The 22,789-nt window shown below is 39.4% G+C and overlaps 1 protein-coding gene across 3 annotated transcripts in view; it reads right to left on the reverse strand.

Moving 5' to 3' along the window:
• PINX1 (PIN2 (TERF1) interacting telomerase inhibitor 1) overlaps positions 1–22,789 on the reverse strand; it is an 88,705-nt gene that overhangs the window by 39,817 nt on the left and 26,099 nt on the right. For all 3 annotated transcript variants that reach the window (XM_043565131.1, XM_043565140.1, XM_043565150.1), the window contains one exon: positions 17,235–17,311. In XM_043565131.1, coding sequence (XP_043421066.1) covers positions 17,235–17,311 — 77 coding nt within the window. The remainder of the gene's footprint in view (positions 1–17,234; positions 17,312–22,789) is intronic.

A 22,789-nucleotide genomic window follows, 5' to 3' on the forward strand; every position in this document is an offset into this window, starting at 1 on the left:
AGGTAACACACAGTGACAGCAAACTCAGACAAATGCAGAGTTCAGTGAAGGCAAGACCACCATGGGGAACCCTTTCATGAAATTTACTCCTAGAGGGCAGTGAAATCCTTATCTGTTTTGCTGACTGCTGCATCATTAATATCTAGACTAGTGCTTGGCCCAGAGGCATTTAATAAAAATCTGAATACATGAATGAAACAGGATTTAAATACCAATGCTTATTCGACTGAACAAGTGTGCATTCCTTCTCTTCCTTCAATGGCGGAGGCTGGACTTGAGCTGCAGTGGAAGAAGTGGGCAGGCAGAGTGGACAAGGCAAGGGCAGTGAAAGTGGAGGCAACGGTATGGGGAAACAAAGCTGTGAGAGGACAAAAGATGTCTGGAGCTGACTGACACGGTCCTGGTGATCTTTATTTTAGATCAGTGGGCATTAGCCCTTGGAATACAGAGGCAGGAGGGTTGGTGGAGGTACGCTAGGCTAAAGGGCAGTGCATTCGTTAGACACGGGGGACTACTGGAACTATAAGAAGGAGATTTCATGAAAACAGGTAAGAGGATGCCCTGAAAATAAGAAAAACTGCTGTCAGGCAGACCAGTCAGGAGAGTAGTTCAGTGGTAATAACAATCAGAAGTAATAACAGCCATGATAATATTGGTAAAAATGGAAAAGCAGGACGAATGCCACAGGTATTAAAAATACCAAGTCAACAAGAGTTGGTGATGGTCTGATTGGATATGAAGGTCAAAGGAGAGAAAGAAATCAAAGATCATACTCAAGTTCATTATCCAACTTATGTTGGGTAAATACAACATACATTGATGGAAAAGGCAGTCCGCGGTTTTACTTTTTTCTCCACAACTCTGGGTACATTTAATCCACTCGCTGTCATTCTCACATGAAGCCACCCCACAAATGCTTCCATCTAAACTCAGGACCAGAGAAGTTAAGGCTTGGCTCAAAGTCACAAGGGTAGTTACCAACAAATCTAACACTGAAATGGAAATCTACTCCTGTCTCTCAGTTCATTACTCTTTCCACTTCGACAACATAACTAGTTTCCATTAATCTTTCTCAAGAGTGCAATTATAATTTCTAAGAAAGGCAAACCTGTCAGTAGGTGAGGCCTGTCTCTCCTGGTAGAACATCTTGCATTCTTTCGGTGGGAGAAGAAAATGGGAGCCAGGGGCAAGATGTCTGACCTACGGCCTCCTTCAATGCGTGTTTGGATAAATGATATAATAGATGCAGCTTGCTGACTACAGAAATCACACCCAAAGACTTCCATGTCAAGGTGTTAACAATGTATTTCTGGAAGCTTGGGGTACTTTCTGCAACCCACTCACACATTGGTATATAATAAATTAGGAATAATATATTTCTATGATATACTTTAGACAACAGAGACACTCAACAAATTACTTGCACTTAACCTACATGAAGAACCAACACTAGAGCTGAGGGAGAGAGGTGAAGACAAATATGCCCCCTCCTTCACTTCAAAGTGGGGGCATCTTCAGTCTTCCTCAGACATACATTCCAAAGGCTGAAGTAGGAGACAGTCATGAGGAGGAGGAGGAGAATGAGGAAGTGGAGGAGAAGTCCACATGAGAGACCAGGGATAATGTAAAATTTAGTTGATGTCCAGGCCAATCTTGTTTAAGTGCATCTTATAAGAAAGTAAATCTGAGTAGTGAGTGTTTTGTGTTTTGTTTTAAAGCAGGAATAATGCTAGGCCCATGATTTGAAAGCAATCCCCACCCTCACCAGGCCCAAGTCTTTTGAGATAAAATAGTTTACATTTGGAATTAATGGATGAGAAAAAGGGTTGCTAAATTTCCAAAAAAATATTTCTTTTGAGGTGAAAGGGTTTCATCTTAATGTTTCCAACCTTCTTTCATTTAGTGATGATTTGCTGAATATCCTGTACATTAGGCCCTATCCACTTACAGAATGGGTAACTTCTGTAAAAATGGACATTTTTCCCTCTAAAATAAAAATATGCGAGGAGACAAGAGCTTTCATCTCTGGAAAGACTGACCTTGAGAGGTTCTGCTGGTACAACCTAACTTGCAGCTGGAGGGCAGGGTGGATGCTCCACTGACAAGGAGGCCTGCGTATACAGCAATGACCTCCCCACCCCATCCCTTACCAGAACCCAGGCCACGTTCTCTAGAAAGCAACAGTGCCTTTCTAGAGAAACTGAACCTCACTAAAAGAAAGCAGTGGTGCCTATGCAAACAGAGCTCTCGATCAGCTGTTCACTGATTGATTCAAATGAGGGCTGGAGAGCAAACATCTGACTACGGAGAAGGTCTCCAACATGAAAGAAACCACACCCAAAATCCAACAGAAAAAAAGGAGCTCAGAGGAAGAAGAGAAAAAACAACCTGTAGCTTTCATAAAATAATGCACTGAGAGATACAGGGGCACTCTGTACCCATGAAACGAGAACAGGATGCTACTAATAAATAAATAAATAAATAAATAAATAAATAAATAAAACAATCAAATGATGAGAAGCAGCTCTTGGAAATTAAAAATATGAAAACAAAACTTAAAATTTAATAGAAAGATTGAAAGAAAAAATATCAAAGAAAATCCAAAAGTGAATTCAGATACAGAAAAATAGGAGACAAAAGATGAAGAAAATCTGAAGAATAATTGAAGATGCCCACCATGTAACTAGTGCCTTCCAGAGAAAAAGGAAAGGAAGAAATTATCAAAGAATGAATAAAGGTATTTCCAGAACTGACAGAAAGACATGAATCTTCACAGTGGAAGGCTTATCAAGTATCTCATGAATAAAAACTCCCAACCAACTCACATTTCCATGAGAATTTAGAAATCCAAGGATAAAAAGATCCTAAAAACTCCTGAAGACAAAACAGATACATGTAAAGGAACACAATAAGAACAGCAGCAATGGAAATCAGAAGAGACTAGAGTAATACCTTCAAAAGTCTGAAAAGAAACCTTCTCATAAAGCTGGAGGAAGAGGAGCGAGGAGACACAGGACAAAAGAGAGAAGAGGAGCAGGGTGGAAGGAAAATTTGGGATGACAGGGCTAGAGCAAACCCAACGGCCAAAGTAAGCAGAATGAAGGCAATCCCTGGGGAAAAAACTGAGCTGAATGATTACCCACTATGTTCGACACTGCAGAAAAGTATTCTATTAAAAGGCTATTAAGGAAATAGAAAAAGTTACATGGATACACCCTTTGTCCCAGAAAATGCAAAATTATAAAAGGACATGTACACTTATAAAAGAAATAATAGTACACTACTTGGCTTACCAAGGAACAATATTTACATAGTCATAAAAATATAAATACCAAATTTTAAATTAAGAATTATGTCAGTACAGTTCTCTTCAGTAAGCTACTGAAAGAGAAGTCCAGATGATGTTAAAAAAATTAACTCATCAAGAATGTCACTGTAGGGGCGCCTGGTGGCTCAGTCGGTTGAGCGTTCGACTTCGGCTCAGGTCATGATCTCAACGGTCCGTGAGTTCGAGACCCACGTCGGGCTCTGTGCTGACAGCTCAGAGCCTGGAGCCCGTTTCAGATTCTGTGTCTCCCTCTCTCTGACCCTCCCCCGTTCATGGTCTGTCTCTCTCTGTCTCAAAAATAAATAAATGTTAAAAAAAAAAAAAAAGAATGTCACTGTAACAGACATCTTTAAATATGAAAATAAATACCCTATAATTTTAAAAGATTTTGAGGTTCTGGAGGGAACACTTGGGAGATGGAGCAGCACAGGATGTGAATGCAGAATGATGCTTTTCATTATAAGCTGTTCAGTGCAGCTTAATTTTTAAAATCAATGTGCAGGTATCACTTTGAAAAATAACAAGGAACAAAATGAATGCTCACTATCACTACGTGCCTGGGACTATTTGAACTGCTTTCCAGATGATCTCATTTAATCTCCAAACTAAGAATCTTTTTAGGTAATACCATTATTACCCCATTTTAAAGGTGAGGAAATTAAAGCACAGAGAGGTTAGGTAATTGGCCTAGGAGCTCACTGCCAGCAACTGATGAAGCCAGGGTTCAAACTTAGGCAGCGTGGACCACAATCCGGAGATCTTAACTTTGAAGAAAGCCAGGAAACTTTAATTTCATAAATTATTTTGGAGAAAGTGGATTTCCACCTATTGATAAACCTAGACAGGCACAACCAATCAGACTAAGAGACATGAATAAGTAGAAAGCATTTATTTTCTCATATCTAAAATCCCATATTTTTTTTATCAACAATAAAAAACGCAGCCCAAACAGCAAGAGCAGCAGAAAAGAAAAAGTTGGAAAAAATTACAGTCACACAAACTATAGTTAAAAAATGACTAAGTTTCCTTGATATATGAATTTGTTGGAAAACCATTTATCAACAGCCTGTTTCTCTCTAGCAGAGTCCCTCAAGCCGAGAGCCATGTCATTCCCCTTTGACTGATTAATTAGCCAATCAGGGGACATTTTTCATTGTGAGGCATGATGGTTTATTCCAGCTAATGTTTGGTCTCTAATGGCGACATATTAAAGCCAACTCGGCTATTTTAGCCTTGTGGAGTGACCAAAAGGAAAGGATAGAAGATAAATCAAAAGAGCTCCTTTCAGTTTCCCTTCAGTCCTTAACAAAACCCCCAAGGAGCAAATGGCTGGAGGAATGATCCTCTACCAATAAAGAGAAAAAACAAAGAAAAGAAAGGCGGAAATGCCTTCAAGCCAAGGGGATCCTTTCCTGTTTCTGAGGAGCAATAATTTATCCTCTGTTGATTAACAGACCACTGATAGAACAGGCACCAAAAAGTCAATATCTAGCTCTTGTTCTTTTTATCAAAAGCTGTGCTCAATAGAAAATCTAGCTCTGCAATGCTTCTTACTCACTTGGAATGATTTCACCTGCACGCTGAGTTAGACGAGGCCACGAGCAACCTCATCTCAGGCATTATTTACACTCAGCTCTCACTCCAGTCAAGCAGCCGCCCATGGTGCTGCAGGCTCTTGCAGTTTCTTAGCATCCTTATGCCTCTGACAGGCACCACAAAGCATGAAGAAGTATGAGTTCAAATATCAGAGGAATACAAGTTCCACAGAAGATTGATGTGAATCTTCACAAATGCAGGAGATAGGAAGCACCTCTTATATATGTGTCGTATGCTGCCTAGCCTCTGCAAGGTGGTCCTGAGCAGCTGGTCTTTGCCATGCAATTCCACACTTGCACACTTACTTACGTACATAAAACTCCCTGGCTTTCTCACCCCCAGCTAAGCCAAAGATTCCAAACCAGCAGTCTGTGTTACATGAGATCACAAACACGTTTCACTTGACCTGAACAAGATCTACTACCACTACCATCATCAACATCATGGTTATTATTTTATGAATCTTGGAGACTTCCAGACAGGATATCAATTTCCCTGATTCCCTATAATCTTACAGTTAGACTATTCACACATTTACAGTCAGATGCCTAGATCCTATTGACATTTGAGTTTGAGACCCAGGATAAGGTGTTCATGTTACACCTTTTTTTCTATGCCTTGTCCATTCAGACACTCCTGCCCTTTGGGCTGAGATCAATCACCAGTTCTTCTCTATAGATTTTTCTGACATCATGGTAAAAGTTAATGGTTCTCTGGTCTGTGTTTCCACAATGTTTAAAACATACTTCAGTAACTGAGTTCAGTTCAACAAAACCTTCACTGAGAACCTACTCCATGCCAGGCATGTTTCTAAATGCTAGACAGTACAAAAATTCCTGCCCCTCACGGGGGTTCCAATCTACTGAAGAAAGATGGTAAGTAAACAATTTAGTACATCAGATGGCAGTGACTGCTATGGAGAAAAACACAGCAAAGGAGAAGGTATAAGAGTGTTACAGTTTTTTGTTGTTATTGTTTGTGTTTTCAATTCTATATAGGATAATCAAGGAAGACCAACTGAGAGGACATTTGGACAAAAACGCAGAGGAGGCAGGGGCAAGCCACTCCACACAGAGGAGCCACCAAGTACTTAAACTTGAGGTGGAAGCTTTCCTATAGAGAAACAGCAAAGCAGCCAGTGTGATGGAGGGCAGAGTGGGTACCAAAAACCCAGAAGATGAGATAGGGCGGTAGTGTATGTGTGTGTGTGTCAGTATAAGAGAGAGGGCCGGGGTGGGGGTGGGGAGCACAACATATAGGACTTTAGGCAACTGTAAAGATTTGCCTTTTGCACTGAGTGTGACAAGAAAATGTGGGAGGGTTTTAAACACAGTAGTGACATGCTCTCAATTACATTTTCAAAAGATCACTCAAGCTGCTATAGAAAAAATACACTGCAGAAAAGACTCTTTATACTCTCTTACAGAATTTATTACATTATATTCAAGATATTTCGACATCTATCTCCTCTAGCAGAGGACCGTGAATTCCATGAAGGGGACCAAATCCTATCATCTTCGCAGCTTCAGCAATTACAGTAATACTTGGGATACACTAGGTAAATTTTTATAACCGTTGAAGTTTTCCCAGCTTTCCAATTATTAAGTAAGTGCCAACAAACTATGTTTATTATGGAAGAGAAGAAAACAACTGAACATATCCTGTAAAAGGATATCTTTTGTGTCTGGTTTCGAAAGTATTAATACAGGGGTGCCTGGGTGGCTCAGTCGGTTAAGTATCTATCTGACTCTTGATCTCGGCTCAGGTCATGATCTCACGGTTTGTGAGATCAAGCCCTGTGTTGGGCTCTGTGCTGACAGTGTGGAACCTGCTTGGGATTCTCTCCCCCTCTCTCTGCCCCTCCCCCGCGTACACATGTGTGTGTACGTGTTCTCTCCCAAAATATATAAATAAACATTAAAAAAAAAGGGATTAATAGAAGTGAAGAATGTACTCAGGTACAAAGGATCATCTTGATTTAAGTTTAATATCCTTGGTAAACTATTTACTATTTTGTCCTTTCCTATCTCCAGGATGTCATGTTGCTTAGATGTACTTTAGTGAAAGAAAAGGGGAGGGTAATGGTCTCCTGGTGCTTCCTAAATGGACTGTCCCTCAATTCTCTTAGTTGGCATTTAATTCCACTTGCAAGTATCTCCAGAAGTTAAATTTTCTATGACCTCTCTAAATAATTTGTACCTTCCACTTCCTCTTTAAAGAACATTCTTTATATCTAACTTAATCTCTGAAGCTCACATTAAAAAATCGTTTTCTCTTTCTTCTGATAATGGAATCACACTAATTTCCGCAATGATGACAGAAATAGTCCTGCTTGATACAGGGGCATAAACTAGATGATCTTAAGAGTCTATCTGTCCTGAGATCCTATTATCTTTTCATAAACAAACAGACTCTAACAGTACTAAACCACTGTAAATCTTTTGGGAATAGGGATAGCATCAAATACATTTTGAAACTTATTAAATTCAGTACCATCATCTCCATGAATACTTAATAAATGTTGATGATGATAAAGAGCTTTTACCTCAGTTTTCTTTTTCTCATGTTTTTTAGAAGCAATGAATTCTTTACATGATAAACAAATGCTAATACCTCTACCCGAATTGTACAGGACATCACATTACAAGGAAGATCACTGCCTTAGTTATTACTCATCTTAAATATTAATTAAAACAAAATCGATATGCTAAGAAATCCTCTATAATTGCTACAATTGCAAAATGACAACAAAAAAGCCTCCCTGCTGGAGGACTTTAAGGAAGGGCTTATTGGCAATGAGTAAGTTTAGTCAGTACATTTATATTAAATATTGCTCAGCATGTGACTGTGTGCAAATGGATTAAAATTTTCTCATTTCTATATTAGGTTTATTTTTACCACCTTAAATTTGAGTGTATTAACAATTATAATGACAGTGATCTTAGAGGCAGCAACAAAGATACGCTGGGCACTTATTGCATGCAAGAGACTTGCTGAGAACTTTACACGGCTTATTCAATCTTGCTAGATGATTTACTATGCCAATTTTATGAATGGAAAAGCTGAGGCTCAGAGAGGTAAGTAACTTGCTCCAAATCACACAGTCTTCACACTACTCATGGATCAAACACAGGGTTATCAAACTCTGAAGTGCCTGCTCAATGCCATATTCCATTGATTGAGCCTCCCTTTAGAAGAAACCAGAGAAACAAAACAATTCATTTGATGACATCATTTCCTCATTCCACAGGTTAAGACAGGTCTACCAGGTTCACCATCAATGTATAATCACAGAACCAGAGAATGACAGATCCTAAGAGAACCACTTCAGTTATCTGGGTAACAAATCACTGCAAAACTTAGCAGCTTAAAACAACAATCCTTTCATTACCACATGCTATTTCTGTGGGTCACTAATTCAAGGAAAAGTTTGGCTGGGCAAAGAGTCTGGCTACAGTTCTCTCTAACAATCAAAGGGTGTTGACCAGAACCTCTTTCTCTTCACGTACTTTTTGGGCACCTGCATAATTCTGTGTGCCATGCTCTCCACGTGGGCTAGTCTGGGCTTTGGGCTTTCTTACAGCTTGGGGGTTCAGGGCTACTGCACTGCTTATATGAAGGCTGAAGCCTTCAAGAGTAAGTAGTTTAGCCAGCAAGGCTTCTGGAGTCAGGCAGCATCCCCCCTGCTACACTCTATCACTATAAGCAAGTCACAGTCCTGCCCAGATGGAAGGGGAGGGGACTGGGCTCCACTTCTCATCCACTGTCATGATGAGACAGTGGCAAGGGTCAATCTAGAAGAGTATGTGGGATGGGAAATATCACTGAGGAGAATCTCTGGAAAACAGAATCTAGTTGAAGGACATACAATTCAACGCTCTCACTAAATAAGAAAATGGAGTTTACACATTAAAAAACATCCAAGACGGTTAACTTCACCTTGACACTCAACATTTCTAATAACTCCTTTAAGGCTTGAGTTGTTAAGACAACTTGCTATTCTACCTCAATATTATGCAATTTCTTGCTTAAACACACCAAAGACTTTTTACATTCATCTCCTGGGTAAGGAACAGAAGTAGATAAAGCAAAAATTGTCCCAAGTACAGGAGAATCAAGAAGAGGAATCCAAGTAATGTTTTTCCTTTGTAGTCTAGGACAACATAAAACTTATTTCAAATGTATTTCATGTGTCCTCTTTACTTCAGAATCAGGGAACCTTAGACTTGGAAGTACTCAAAAGCATTTAGTTGAGACTCCCTCATTTCAAGAATTCCTCACACAAACCACAAGGTACATTCTACAGCTGATCAGCCCATGTTGCTTCTTTTCTCTAGGTAGATATCTATCAATTTCATCCATCAGTACTAGTTTTTCCTTATGAAGCATAACAAACAAATCTGTTCTTTTTTTAGAGGACCAGTAAAACTATTTAAGTTCAAGTCAGGATTTCTCAGAATTTAGGCAGAATCTCCTAACTGCTCATTTGCTAGTTCTGTGCATAACCTGCTCTCCTGATACTCTGGTCCCTAGGGCTCATGTCTGAACACACTCTTAAAATATGGCACCCAGGCCTGAACAGACTAGTTCAAATATGGTCACCAGTGCAGAAAATAAGCAAAAAGCCTGCTTCTTTCAGCATGGAGGCACAATCATTCTGACACAGCACAAGCCTCCATGCAAGGTAGCTGCCATACTACATGCTTTGGCTTATGTAAAACTGTGGTCAGGTTGCATGTCCCGGCCTCTAAGTTAATTCTCATCTAACTGCTACCAAATAGGATCTTTCCAGGATTAAATGAGGCTTTACATATCTTCACAAATTTTCATCTATTTAGTTTGGTTAAATAAAGTGTTTTCCAGCTTAGACAGATCATTTTGGATCTGTTATTAGTAGTCAAAATGGTGACGGGAATTACTGAAGTCATCAATGCCAGCAAAAAAATAAACTTAATATACACTTAAATGTATTATTTGGCTTGTTTGTGGGCTTGGTTTAAATTTAAATTTATCTCTAACTAAAAGGTTCTTCATTAGAAGATGGCTTTAGCAAATACTAGTATAGGAAAACTGCCCAGCTTTTGAATGCTAATGCCCAGATCAGGGGTGAGGAGGGGGAGGCAGTGACAGAGGTTGCAAGAAGGGGAAAACATTCAAATTTAAGAGTTTGTATTCTGGAAACAATTTATAAAACTCAACTTAATTCATGAATATAGGTAATTAAAAGGAACATTTGGAACTAAGGAGAAATAGCCCTCAAGGACATTTCAAACAAAAATTAAAAAAACAAAAAACAAAAAAAGACTCTTCTTTTCCCAATGATCTTCCCTTAAGAGGTACTGAGGGCAATTTATAGAACTAATGGAAAAATTAGTTCAAAAATACCTCCGTGAATTCAATTAGCTAAAAGAGAAGGGTCTGCTTGGAAGTGAGTTTTTAGATTTGACAGTCAGAAATGGGAAAGAGAGGGAATTCATGATAACTGACAAGAAAGGGACATAAACCACAAAAGTCATGCTTTGGTTCAAAAGGCAAAAGCCATCAGATTATTCAAGCAAAGTGATCATTAACTGGGGTATCCTGGGAGCATGTAAGATATAACAAAGTTTCTAATTCAATCAGATTATAGAGGTGAATAAATACACAATTATTTTGTCAAGAGACTATGCCAGAAACACGCTGTTGAGAGAAACAAAGTAGGAATGCTGGTAACACATTCTCAATCCTTGATATGGTTTAGGAGTATTTTCTCTAGTGATAAGGCTGAATCAGGAAACAAGCTGGATAGAGGAAGGAAACTGGAAAGGTGGGGGGAGGGAAAAAATGAGAGAAGCAAAAAAAAAAAAAAAAAAAAGAGGAGTATCAGGAAGTTCAACAAGATAGGAACTAATGGAATTTGTTTTTTAGCGTCTCCAACTCCCACTTGCACACCAAGTGAGAAAAGATACATACACACACACACACACACACACACACACACACACACACACACACGTATCTATAACTCCTGGCAGGCACTGGCCAGCACAAGTACATGCTGTAGGTCTCAAGGGGCCCTAGCAATCTCAGTTCAATATATTCGATCATTTCTTTGTCTCCATAGAAAGTGCATACATCTCCAATTTAGGTGCACTCCTACCCAGAGTCATTGTCTTCCTATTACAAAGATGATGGGGAAAGGAAGGACTTGGAAATTAGAAATGTACAACCAACCATTCCCATACACAGCAGTTTACTAAAAGGTTTCTGACTACTCGGTAGTGTGTGAGGATCTTTCACTATTTAAGCAAGTAGTTCTGAATAGCCAGATTCAGATAGGGCAACAGTGCCGCTAGATTGTCTCTGCGGCTTGAGAAAACACTGAGCACTGAGAAAGTCAGAGGGTAGTTCCTAAAGAGACAGGAAGGTTTTAATTTCTTTAAAAATACAACACAGTTAAGCCTATGAAACACTATTCCAGAGTGAAACGCAATGTCTAAAGGCCAATTTCTGGCAAATGGGATTGATTTTTAAAAACACAAAATGGCATAAGCAAACATTCATTCAATAATCCTTTCCTGAGAAACTACTAGGTGTACCAGTGGATTATGCTTGGCATAGGACTGAAAGTTAACTGATGAATATTTCCTACTCTCAGAGAAGAGACAGCTATTTATTAATTAAAACATTCCAAAAGGAAAAAAATATTTCACATATCAACCTTGAAGCTATACAAACCATTTTTAAGATGAGAAACAAGTCCATTTTTAAAAAACAGAAGTGCAAGGAGATTTTAATTTACTGAATTCCTACCATGTGCCAAGCACTGACTCAAGGCCATGCCAGAGGCCCAGAGATGAATACAACACAAATCCTCTCTCTTTATGTAGTTTACTGTCCAGTGTGTGTGATGGATGAAAAACTCCATGTGTAAAAATACAGGAGATTGATTTCTTCATTTGATGTGTCAAGATCAGAGAGAGGATAAAAGGCATAGTTGAAATTTCATCAATGTGTCCCAGACATCTTAGGTTTAGCTTAGATTGTTATTTTGATGTGGTTTTTTTTCCCTACATATTATATTCAAAATAATTAAAGAATCAGATTCCTGGTCTGGCACAGTTTGCTCCTCTACATAATACAAGGCTCACTACTACTACTACCCTCACAAAGAAAATGTTCATTTTATATAATTTTTTTTTTAACTAGGAAGAGATTTTTTATGCACAGTCCTGGATTTTAAAAATTGCTTTTGGATCAAGGACTCCCAGGAAAATCTGATGAAAGCTCTGGACTTTATATATCCATACCTACATGTACATAAGCCCACAAACAAATTCTGCATGCAACTTAGAGGAGTTCACCAACCCACTATAATGAGTGTACCCAGAGATACTGTCCAAGGACCTCTCCTGCACTGACATGTTGCACAGAACAAACCTGTCATATAATAATGATACCACTTTATATTTATCATCACTTTACAGTTTCATGTACTTCTGACATTACTAAAGTAAAGGACTTCATCAATACATTTGGATTTTAAAGACATCAAACAATCTGATTTCTAGAGAGCATTTTCTAAAGTTCCACAAGATAGAAGACATACAATCTAGCAAAAGACATAAAAGCTAGCAAGCATTAAGTGTCCAAGGTAGATCATGGAAACTACGATCAGCCCTTAAAATCTGGGTACTGATTGTTACAGATGTAAGTGGACCCAGCATGTAACTGTGAGAGATCAAATGGCTGATACATAGAACATTCAATCTTGAATCAGACAATTGTGTTGACAGCAGCAGTTGCTGAGGTTGGGGAAGGTGCAGGGAAGGGAGTTGACTACAAGTGGAGGTAGTATGAGGAGACCTTTATGGTGAGGGAATAGTTCTGTAATTAACTGAGACAGTGGTTACAGGATCCACAAATGGGATAAAGTGGCATACACAGAACTACACACACAGACTGTATGAATGTCACTTTCCTGGTTTTCATCTTATGCTATAGTTGTACAAAATGTAATCACTGGGATAACTGGGTGAAGAGTACAAGAAACCCCTCTGAACTATCCTTGCAACTTCCTATGCATCTGTAATTATTTCCAAATAAGAAGCTTTAAAGCAAAAAGCCAAAAAAAATCTGTTATTAAGGGTTGCAGATATTTCTTGAATATAAACGTATTCAGATCATTTGATGCATATGAGAAACCAGAAAATGCACAAGTAACACAGCATCTGTGCTCCAGAAACTAAAGCTAGCTCTTTCTTTTTTTTCTTTACAGCACAAGCGGGGAAGGGGCAGAGAGCAAGGGAGAGAGAGAGAATTCCAAGCAGGCTCCTCATTGCCAGCACAGAGCTCATGGGCTCAAACTCACAAAACTGTGAGATCATGACCTGAGCTGAAACCAAAAGTCGAATGCTTAACCGACTGAGCCACTCAGGCGCCCCTGGCTGGCTCTTTCTTAATTCAGCTCCCACCAGCACAGTAAATTGTTCCCAAAGCTGGCCCAGGCATTTGTAATATGCTTCTGAACCCACCATAGTTCAATTCTGACTGAAGGCAAGGCAGTGAGGTTTTGGAAGTTAAACCATTATTTTCAGCAAAATAATAGCCAACCATTTCCCCACAAAATTATGATGACGTATTAACTGCTTATGTCTCTAACAAAATCTCAAATTTCTGAAGGCATAACTGGACTCATTTAAACATAGATTTTTTTTTTTTTTTAATGCACAAAAGTTAATTAACATTGTGGCAGAGGGAAAAGGACAAGGACTTTGGAGTCAGAGGGACCTGGATTTAAACCCCATTTGTGCTGTGTTGGACCTTCATAACAAATCCTTCTGGGCCTTGGTTTCCTTACTGCTAAAAAGGTGATAATAATGCCTACTTCACAGAAGTGTTACAAGGATTAAATGAAATACTATCATATATGTCTCTCACAGTGTCCAGCACATACATGCTTCATAAGGTTGTAGTTTCTTTTCTATCACTACAACAGTCAGGGGTTATAGAAATCAGTAAGTCAGGCTAAGTTGTGAGAGAGACAATGTTGCCCAAGCCAGATGTGGTCAATGCCCAAGGTTCTTTAAATCCAGATGCAAAGACAAGATTACCATCAGCACCTTAACCAGAGCACCCAGGGAGGATTACTACTTCAACATTCAACACTGCCATGGTGTCTAAGATTCTTTAGGTATTTGACCTGCAGCAGCACCTTTACCTTGGCAATGCCAAATATAATTTCAGGCCAATACTGTTAGGGGGTCAAGGGAGTAAAAACAAGTGATCCTATTTCCAACTGCAAACAGGAACCAAAAGAGGTTGTATTTTCAAACAAATCTCATCAAAGGCCTCCTGCCCTTGGCTATAAGGACCGTTGTAACTAACATGGTAAGGTTTCATAGCAACAATTTATTCAGGGAAGGTACAGGTGTGCCTCAATGAGAGCCAACTCTATATATGAAAATCCACACATATCTAAAACTTAAATTTAAAAGTGATTCTGCTTTAGAGAGAAAGGCAAACCAAGAAATAGACTCTTAACTATTGAGAACAAACTGAGGGTTACCAGAGGGGAGGTAGGTGGGGGCACAGGTGAAAGAGGTGATGGAGATTAAGGAGGGCACTTGTGATAGCACCGGGTATTGTATGGAAGTGCTGACTCACTACACTGTACACCTGAAACTAATACTACACTGTACTTAATGCTAACTGGAATTTAAATAAAAACTTAAAAGTGACTCTGCTTTACAGAAATACTTCTTAGTTGGTGTCTTAAAATGTGATTAGATTTAAATACATTCCATGTTATATGCAAATACGTACAGACATATATTAAATGTCAAATATCACCGGGGCCCAATCTACTCCTTGTACTGCATGCAGCAGAGTGTGACCAGCAGCATCGGCATCACCTGGGAGCTTCTCAGAAATGCAGACTCTTGGGCCCCACCCCACCCTCAAGAACCAGAACCTGCAGTTTAATAAAATTCCCAGACGGTCTGTGTCCAGATTAAGATTTCAGAAGCCCTGTCCTAGGCAATATTCGTAATCCTAAAGTCAGAAGCTCTCCCAGATGTCACATACGACAGGGCTTCCCCTAGTGGCTCTCAATCCTTACTCCCAATAATCACCTGTGTCATCTGGGTAGGCTTTATTTGATATTAAAACGATTTTTCTTCTTCTCTTTTTAATACCTATTCCTGTACCCTAACCCCAAATTAGGATTTAACTGGCCTGGGGTGGCACCCTGGCATTATCATTTTTTAAAAAGCTCCTGAGTGCAAGAGATGCTGAGAACCACTGCTACAGACCAAGTGCTGCGTCCTGATATAAAACTGCCTCAGCGAACAATCAGGATGTTCAATGCATCAACAAGAGGAGGACCGTAAGCTGGAATGAGCGATGAAGACACGCCTGGATATAAATCTTGCACAAAGCACAGGATCCTATAAGGCCGGTCTTCTCCACACCAACTGCACCAAAATAGATTTTCCCTGGGTTAGTACCAGGGAATTGTTTCCGAAGCTCCTCAAATACAGGCTCATGTAAACGTGGTCATGAATGACATCACCGTCAAAAGGCCAAGTAATACCAGACAGTGTTGAAAACCTCAAGGCACCTAACATCAGTAGCCCTCAGGCAGATGTCTGCCAGAGGATTAGAAACCTCTAATTGCCTTTAACAAAAAGCTTTCCTGTGCTTACCACAGAAGTTCTTTTAAAGTTCTACCAAAAGTTTCCTTCCCTGATCTGTTCAACCATAAAATTTCAAACAGAGTGCTACAAAAGACCACGGTTTCAGGCAGCAGGGAGAAAAAGGCAGGCCAAGTAATCCAAGAACGCAAAGATCCAGAAATGCCAGCACAGTAAGAATGCAGGATTGACAGAGCTGGAACAAAAAGGTTATTTTCAGGGGTCCAGGATGGACTATGGGGCCGAGGCAAAGGTGCCAGGTGTGGCCATGGGAGGGCATGGTTAGGTCAGTGCAGAGGTGATAGAACATCCTTGAGGATACTCAAATTATGGAGCATGATCAAAGGACAGTGATCAAAGAGGAAGACTCAGATAAGACAAATGCAGTCTTTAGTGAACAAGGCAGGGGCCTGCCTGAGCCAATCCAGGTCATACAGTCACCACTGAGGGGCAGAAGGGTGACCAGAAGCAGGGCTGTCTGATGATCCTCTGCTCTTTCCAACAGCCTCTCTGGGAGTGAAACATCCAGTGTGGCCTGATGGCAGAACGCCTCCTCCCTAACGACCCACCTGCCTTTGACATGACTCAGCAGAGACCTATAAACACCGCCCCTCAGCGAGCCAACGGAGCACTGCTTCCTCAGTCCTCACTTTAAAGGTGTAGGGGCAGAAAAGCCCTGACAAATGGAATTTAGTCCCAACCTGCAAAGGAAATCACTGAGCAAAAATTTCTAATAAGTGCTTATTCTAGAGTCTTCGGAAATAATATGAAGTAACAAAAAGCTACTACCCTGGAAAAATTCCTGTCAGTCTAGAGAAATGTCAGAAAAAATTGCACCAGGGCCTTGGCTAGAAACCAATAAAAAAACCTAAGTAGGACACACCAGATTAACTGAGTAATAGTTATAGCAACCATACTGCAGATTTTTGGAGGCAACACCAATTTAAAATTTTTACTCCTATATCTCCAGAAACCCCTATTTCACAAATTCTATTTTGACATCCAAACTCAGGACTGCCTCTTACTTTGGAAATGGCACAAAAAACTCCATACTAAATTACAAAGCCCAATTTACTAATGAAGCTTATGAATTATGGACTCATCTCATGTAGGGTACAGTGTAGTCACCCTGCTCTCACCTAGTTTTAAGACAAACACTATTGTACAATGGAGGAAATGCTACATCCAAATCCCTTACAGATTCTTGGTGATAATCCTACACTTTCAAAATGTTTTTAAAAGGAAGCAGACCAGGACAAGACTATGTAGATGACATTGTCCCTCCCAAGCCATATCCCAAACAGTTATGCAGTCTGAGCAAACAAAACCGCTGCAAGCATCCTCGGATGGGAGAGACATTTTCCCCACTGAATATGTCAGCAAAGGCATTCTTCCCAGAGTTTACTCCAGTCCTCACACAAGGGAAAAAGCAGGTGACACATACTCTTCTTTAGAATCCTTGTATCTTCCAACTACTATTATTAAGAAGGTCACATTTAGCCTTTGAGACTTCTCACATCTTTTTTTTGGAGCTTTATCTAAAGAGTACTATCAGTAATAGATATAAATAGTTCTACGCACAGCTGAAAACCAAGCGGTGTTGAAACAGAACATATCAATTGTATGTGGCTTAATACCTCAGGAGTCTTCTTACTCTGTCTTTTCCCAAAAATGCAGTCAAGATCTGTTTTGCTCCGAGATGATAGATCCTTCCCTAGAAAAACAACACGGTGCCTTTCAGTAATACCATTCTTTCTAAAATAAGGGGCACAAATATAAACTATGAGAATCCTGAAAGCAAAATGGATTTTGGAAAAGAGACAATTTTGTAAACTACTTTCTGTCTCCCTTCACAACAACTCCTTAGTTAACAAGTAAAATCAAATAAATTTTAAAATGACTTAAAACTCAAGACAGTGTTTCACAACCAGAATCCGTGATGTTCTCTTCTTTATGGTAGAAACAATCAAAAGCGTGTAGCATGAGAGGAAAACTGAATTTCAAAGCTAGCTCTACTACTGGTATACCTTTCACTTATGATTTCTGGGTCTCTGGGTTTCCCATTTATAAAACAGATATTTTTTACTTCAAGGAGACATGAGTTACTCAGGATTATGAAATGCAGAACAAAAAATGCTGGTAGCTTTACAGCTTTTAAACACACACGAATGAGAGCATACTGTATTTGACACATAGGAGCTCAATAACTAATTGAATGAATGAGAAAAAATTTAAAAAGAATAAATGCAAACAAAAATTACTACATTAGGGTGAAAGGATTTCAGATTTTTCTCTTTAAAATGTTCTTTACTGTTACAACTACATCATCTTTAAATAAAAAGATACATGATAAGAGCAGGAAATGAAATGGCTTCTGGCAAAGCACTGTCCAAAGGACCTATGCCTCTTATTAAAAACACTAAACTCTAGGGGCGCCTGGGTGGCGCAGTCGGTTAAGCGTCCGACTTCAGCCAGGTCACGATCTCGCTGTCCGTGAGTTCAAGCCCCGCGTCAGGCTCTGGGCTGATGGCTCGGAGCCTGGAGCCTGTTTCTGATGCTGTGTCTCCCTCTCTCTCTGCCCCTCCCCCGTTCATGCTCTGTTTCTCTCTGTCCCAAAAATAAATAAAAAACGTTGAAAAAAAAAAAAAAACAAAAACATTAAACTCTTTAACTTAATTTCAAACCCACAAACCAACTAATTTAAAATTCACTTCTTTGGAATTTCCACTTCTACCAATAATACTCTGTGAGCAGTCAACTGAATCTCTTCCCATTTGTCAACTACATGGCAAATGCACTTTAAAATGTAACTACTACATGTAAAGTCTTGAGGCTCTGGGGGAGTTAGGCTCTAGGTTAGACACAGGAATTTTTGTTTTGAGTAGGAAGCCTCAGTTCCAATGTCATGGACCCACTGGTCTTCTTAGCTTCCTGTAGCAAACTGACTTGGCAAAGTAATGGCATGACCCAGAAAGTTCTAGTTCACTGACAATCACTGGGGCATTCAAATATGATATCGCTCAGTGACTCCATGAAATTAAAAAACAAAACACCCTTGGATTTAATGCAAAGCCAGGCGCCATAACCAGTTTCATAGGCAGCAGTACCAGATTCAATGGTCCAGTCAATACGACCTGTTTCTATCAGGAAGGACATGTTCCTTCGTGGCTCTGTGTTACTCTCTCCTTTCTTCCTGAGCTAGAAACAAAGCCCTCCTGGTTCTGATTATTAAGCAGACCCATACAACAGACCCCATAGGAAACCTACTTAAGAACAAAATGAAGCATATCCCAGACAAGAACTCAGAAAATGAACCAGAAAAGTGGGGAATAACACTGCACATGGTGGGGATAAGTGGACAAACCCTCAGGAGGAGGTCTAGAGATCTATTCTTAGCTTTGTCATCAGCATAACCCATTTTGCACGGCAGAGCACATTCAGGGTGGCAGCTTCTATTTCAGAAAAAGGAGTTATACTTAGTTCAAAATATGTATTCGCCATCTATCCGCAACCTATCTTCTGGAATGGAACAGAAACCCTAAAAGAAATGCAAATTAAGATCTCTTTTATAGCAATTCAACTAAAAGAAATGCTGAAGGGATTAAAGAAGGCAGGGTACATGCAAGATCACAATTCTAAAACAGGATGTCAAACTATGAACACGCAGAGACTGAAAACAAATCTAAACATCAAAGGGAAAACTGCCAAGCTGGGAGAGAGAGTAAGCTGTACCAATGAAGGTGCAAGTGTTTCTAAGGTTTTGGTGATGGGTTCTTGTATCAGAAATTTTTATCCTTTAGAAAGTTCACTTAAGTAAATGTAGAAACCAGGATTGTTACAGGCCTTGCTCTGGATTTGATCTGGAAAACAAAACACAGAGAAGAATTAAGAGTCAGAGACCAATGGAAAGGGACTTAAAGATAGATCAAAATGTGAAGATGGAAGCAATACTGAAATAGTTATTAGTCAATGGTCTTGGGTGAAAAGTTTATCAACGTTACAAAATTATGGCCATTTTGGAATCAGGTAAATATATTAAAACTGAGTTTGAAAGCTTACTGGTCTCAGTTTTGAATTAAGGTTAAATCAAAACAAATACTGTTGATAAACTTAGATGTTAGAGAAAATGACAATCAAAAACTAAAAGGAAATATGTGTTTTCTGTCTGAATTTGGGTCATCTATCTATTAGTCTTCAATTGGCCATAACATTTTGAGAACCAGGAAAAACAGCTTCCAGTAGCCAAGCTGATAGAACTTAAGTCCATAAAAGGATAAACAAGTACTTTCAGAAAAGAGTACTTTATGATCTTTTTAGCTGTTTTTCTAGTAATCATGATTATTAGGTTTTCCAGTCTATCCAAGTGGCAATTTGGAAAGGAGAGAAGTTACCACTATAGTCAGATACACTTTACAACACCAAGGAGTCCACAAGGGAAGCAAATGAAACTACAAAAAACAAACATAAGAATTGAAGAATCACAGAGATTTGGAGACTCTTACTTTAAGGGTAAAAGTCATATAGAACCCAACAAGTTCTAAGGAAAAAAATGTATTACAGCACTGTATTGTAACAAAGACTTAAAAAAAACCCTGAGTTTTCTACTCAGAGTAAAGGGGCGAGGGCAAGGAAATGCAGGTCTGAGAAATACGTTTGTTAAAATTTAAAAAAACCCAAAAAACAAACAAAAAAACCACTGCAGGTGTATGTAGGAAGCTTCATTTGCTTAGAAATTACATTTGCGTTCCCCAATAAAGAATAAAACACTGCATTCTGATTTCTGTTTTTAATGAAAATACATGGGACCGATAATAATCCTACGACCAAAGATTATGGCAACGTCATTGAAAGGGTGATGTCAGAAAACCAGGAAAACTGAAGGAATCAGAGTAGGGAATGAAAAGAAGTGAGACCCTCACAACCCATAAGACAGTCAGGATTCTGTAAAAGCCTGCCATGGTGCTATTTTATATTTAAATGGCAAAAGAATCAGAAGAGGAAACTGGATGCCCATCACCAGCAGAGTCCAACATGGGGAGGAGGTCACCACGCCGGCAGTCCTACAGTCTGGTGTGTCCAGGCTAGCAAGCCGGCTACCAGGACCTGTGCTGTCTGCACAGTTTCCTTGTTTAAGAAGCAAATGCTGCAAACTGTCACAGGAATAAGAAGGCTGAGTAATATTACTAGGGTGAAGCTGCACAGCTTCAGTTCGTGCGACCTTTCTTCTAGCCACCGCACGATGCGGGGCAGTGGCGGGGGGGGGGGGGGCGGGAGAAGCAGCGTTCTCTTGATAACTTCCCACTGCATATACTAAACACTTCAAAAATGGTTTTGTAGAATTTCACATTCTCCCTATCTTTTCCTCTCTGTAGATGAGGCCTCAACAAACATTTTTCAAATTAAAAGAAACTGCACTGAAGTTAGGCTTGTTAAACAAATACAGATGAAATTAACTTTTAAGTTATATAATAAATTGTTTCAAAATAAAAGCAGAAATTTGGGACCAGAAAAAGGAATAATTATATATTAGAACTAAAATGATATAGCCAGTATTTAGGCAACAGTATATTTCACAGTGCTATTCACTACTGGAATCTCACTGAAGTCAAATTTTTATCTTCACTCTTCAAACCAAGCTATGTAAAATGCCATTTTCCCATGATTTGGTCTCTGGACCACACATGGGAGTTACAACATGAATCACCCTCATCAAATAAGCAAATTAGTTACTGCGGGGCATACCCGCAGGCGAAAATGATTATCATTTAATATGCTGAACAATCAAAAGTTCCATAACATGGGTCATTTCTGAAAAGTCATAAAATGGAACCTACTTTAGAACTTTATAATGACTGAGAAATCTTTCCTCGTTTTACCTACTTATTTTTCAATAGGCTTCACGCCTAGCATGGAGCCCAATATGGGGCCCAAACACACAACCTTGAGATCAAGACCTGAGCTGAGATCAAGAGTCAGACGCTTAGCCAACTGAGCCACTCAGGCACCCCTGAAATCTTTCCTTATTTTTAAGACAGGAAACTGAGTCTGAAAGAAGGTAAGTACTTAAGTGATGTGAGAGACTAATGGCAGAACCCAAGTTTCCTGTTGATCTAAGAACATCCACCTTAGAGTGTTATGCTAAGTGAAAAAAGCCATACAGAGAAAGACAGATACCATATGTTTTCACTCTTATGTGGATCCTGAGAAACTTAACAGAAACCTATGGGGGAGGGGTAGGAGAAAAAAAAAAAAAAGAGGTTAGAGTGGGAGAGAGCCAAAGCATAAGAGACTCTTAAAAACTGAGAACAAACTGAGGGTTGATGGGGGGTGGGAGGGAGGGGAGGGTGGGTGATGGGTATTGAGGAGGGCACCTTTTGGGATGAGCACTGGGTGTTGTATGGAAACAATGTGACAATAAATTTCATATATTGAAAAAAAAAAAAAAGAACATCCACCTTAGAGAAAACTGAGGGTTTATCATTCGTAACCAGGGACAACAATTGTTCTACAAGAAAAGATTTATTAAATGAAAGAACTTTAGAACCTGCTTTCACTGTGGATTGTTAAGATGTGTAGTAAATAATTATTTTCTTCACCGCCACCTGGATTTCTGCCTCCTTTTCCCACCTTTTCCACTTACTCTCAATCCGCAGTTCCTGTATCTTCCCACTCAATCTCTGCTTCCTTTCTGACAATATATCTTGAAAGGATATATCTTTTCCCTGTATACCAATGCCCTCTTTCTCCCCAGGCAAGGCTAATAAATCAGCAAACCTCATTCAGAGAAAACGAAGGCACAACACATCAAGCAGGCCGACAGGGTCACCTGGCAAGGAAGTGGCTTAACTAGAAATAGAAAGCAGATACTCCCAGCATCCATTAGATTAAAGCAGATTAAAGAGGTTTATCCCAGCTTCAGCAAACACTTCGGGTGAAATCATGCATGTAGTTAGATACTAAAGGAAAACTAGATTTGCAAAAGTGAAAGCTTCAAAGGCTGACATGCCATCTAAAAAGTTACAGGCCACTTTTCATGAATTTGCTCAGCATCTTTCTGTGATATGTCTCTTTTTTCCTATAGGTTATAATGAAAAAAGGAGGGATATTTAACGACTGGTTATAAAGTGGCAATTTAGCCTCTTCTCAGAAAGACTGAGGAGGTAACAGGGACTGTTCTTGTTCCAGAACAGAA

The sequence above is a fragment of the Prionailurus bengalensis genome, chromosome B1 (assembly GCF_016509475.1).
Source record: "Prionailurus bengalensis isolate Pbe53 chromosome B1, Fcat_Pben_1.1_paternal_pri, whole genome shotgun sequence".
In the NCBI taxonomy this organism is placed as follows: domain Eukaryota; kingdom Metazoa; phylum Chordata; class Mammalia; order Carnivora; family Felidae; genus Prionailurus; species Prionailurus bengalensis.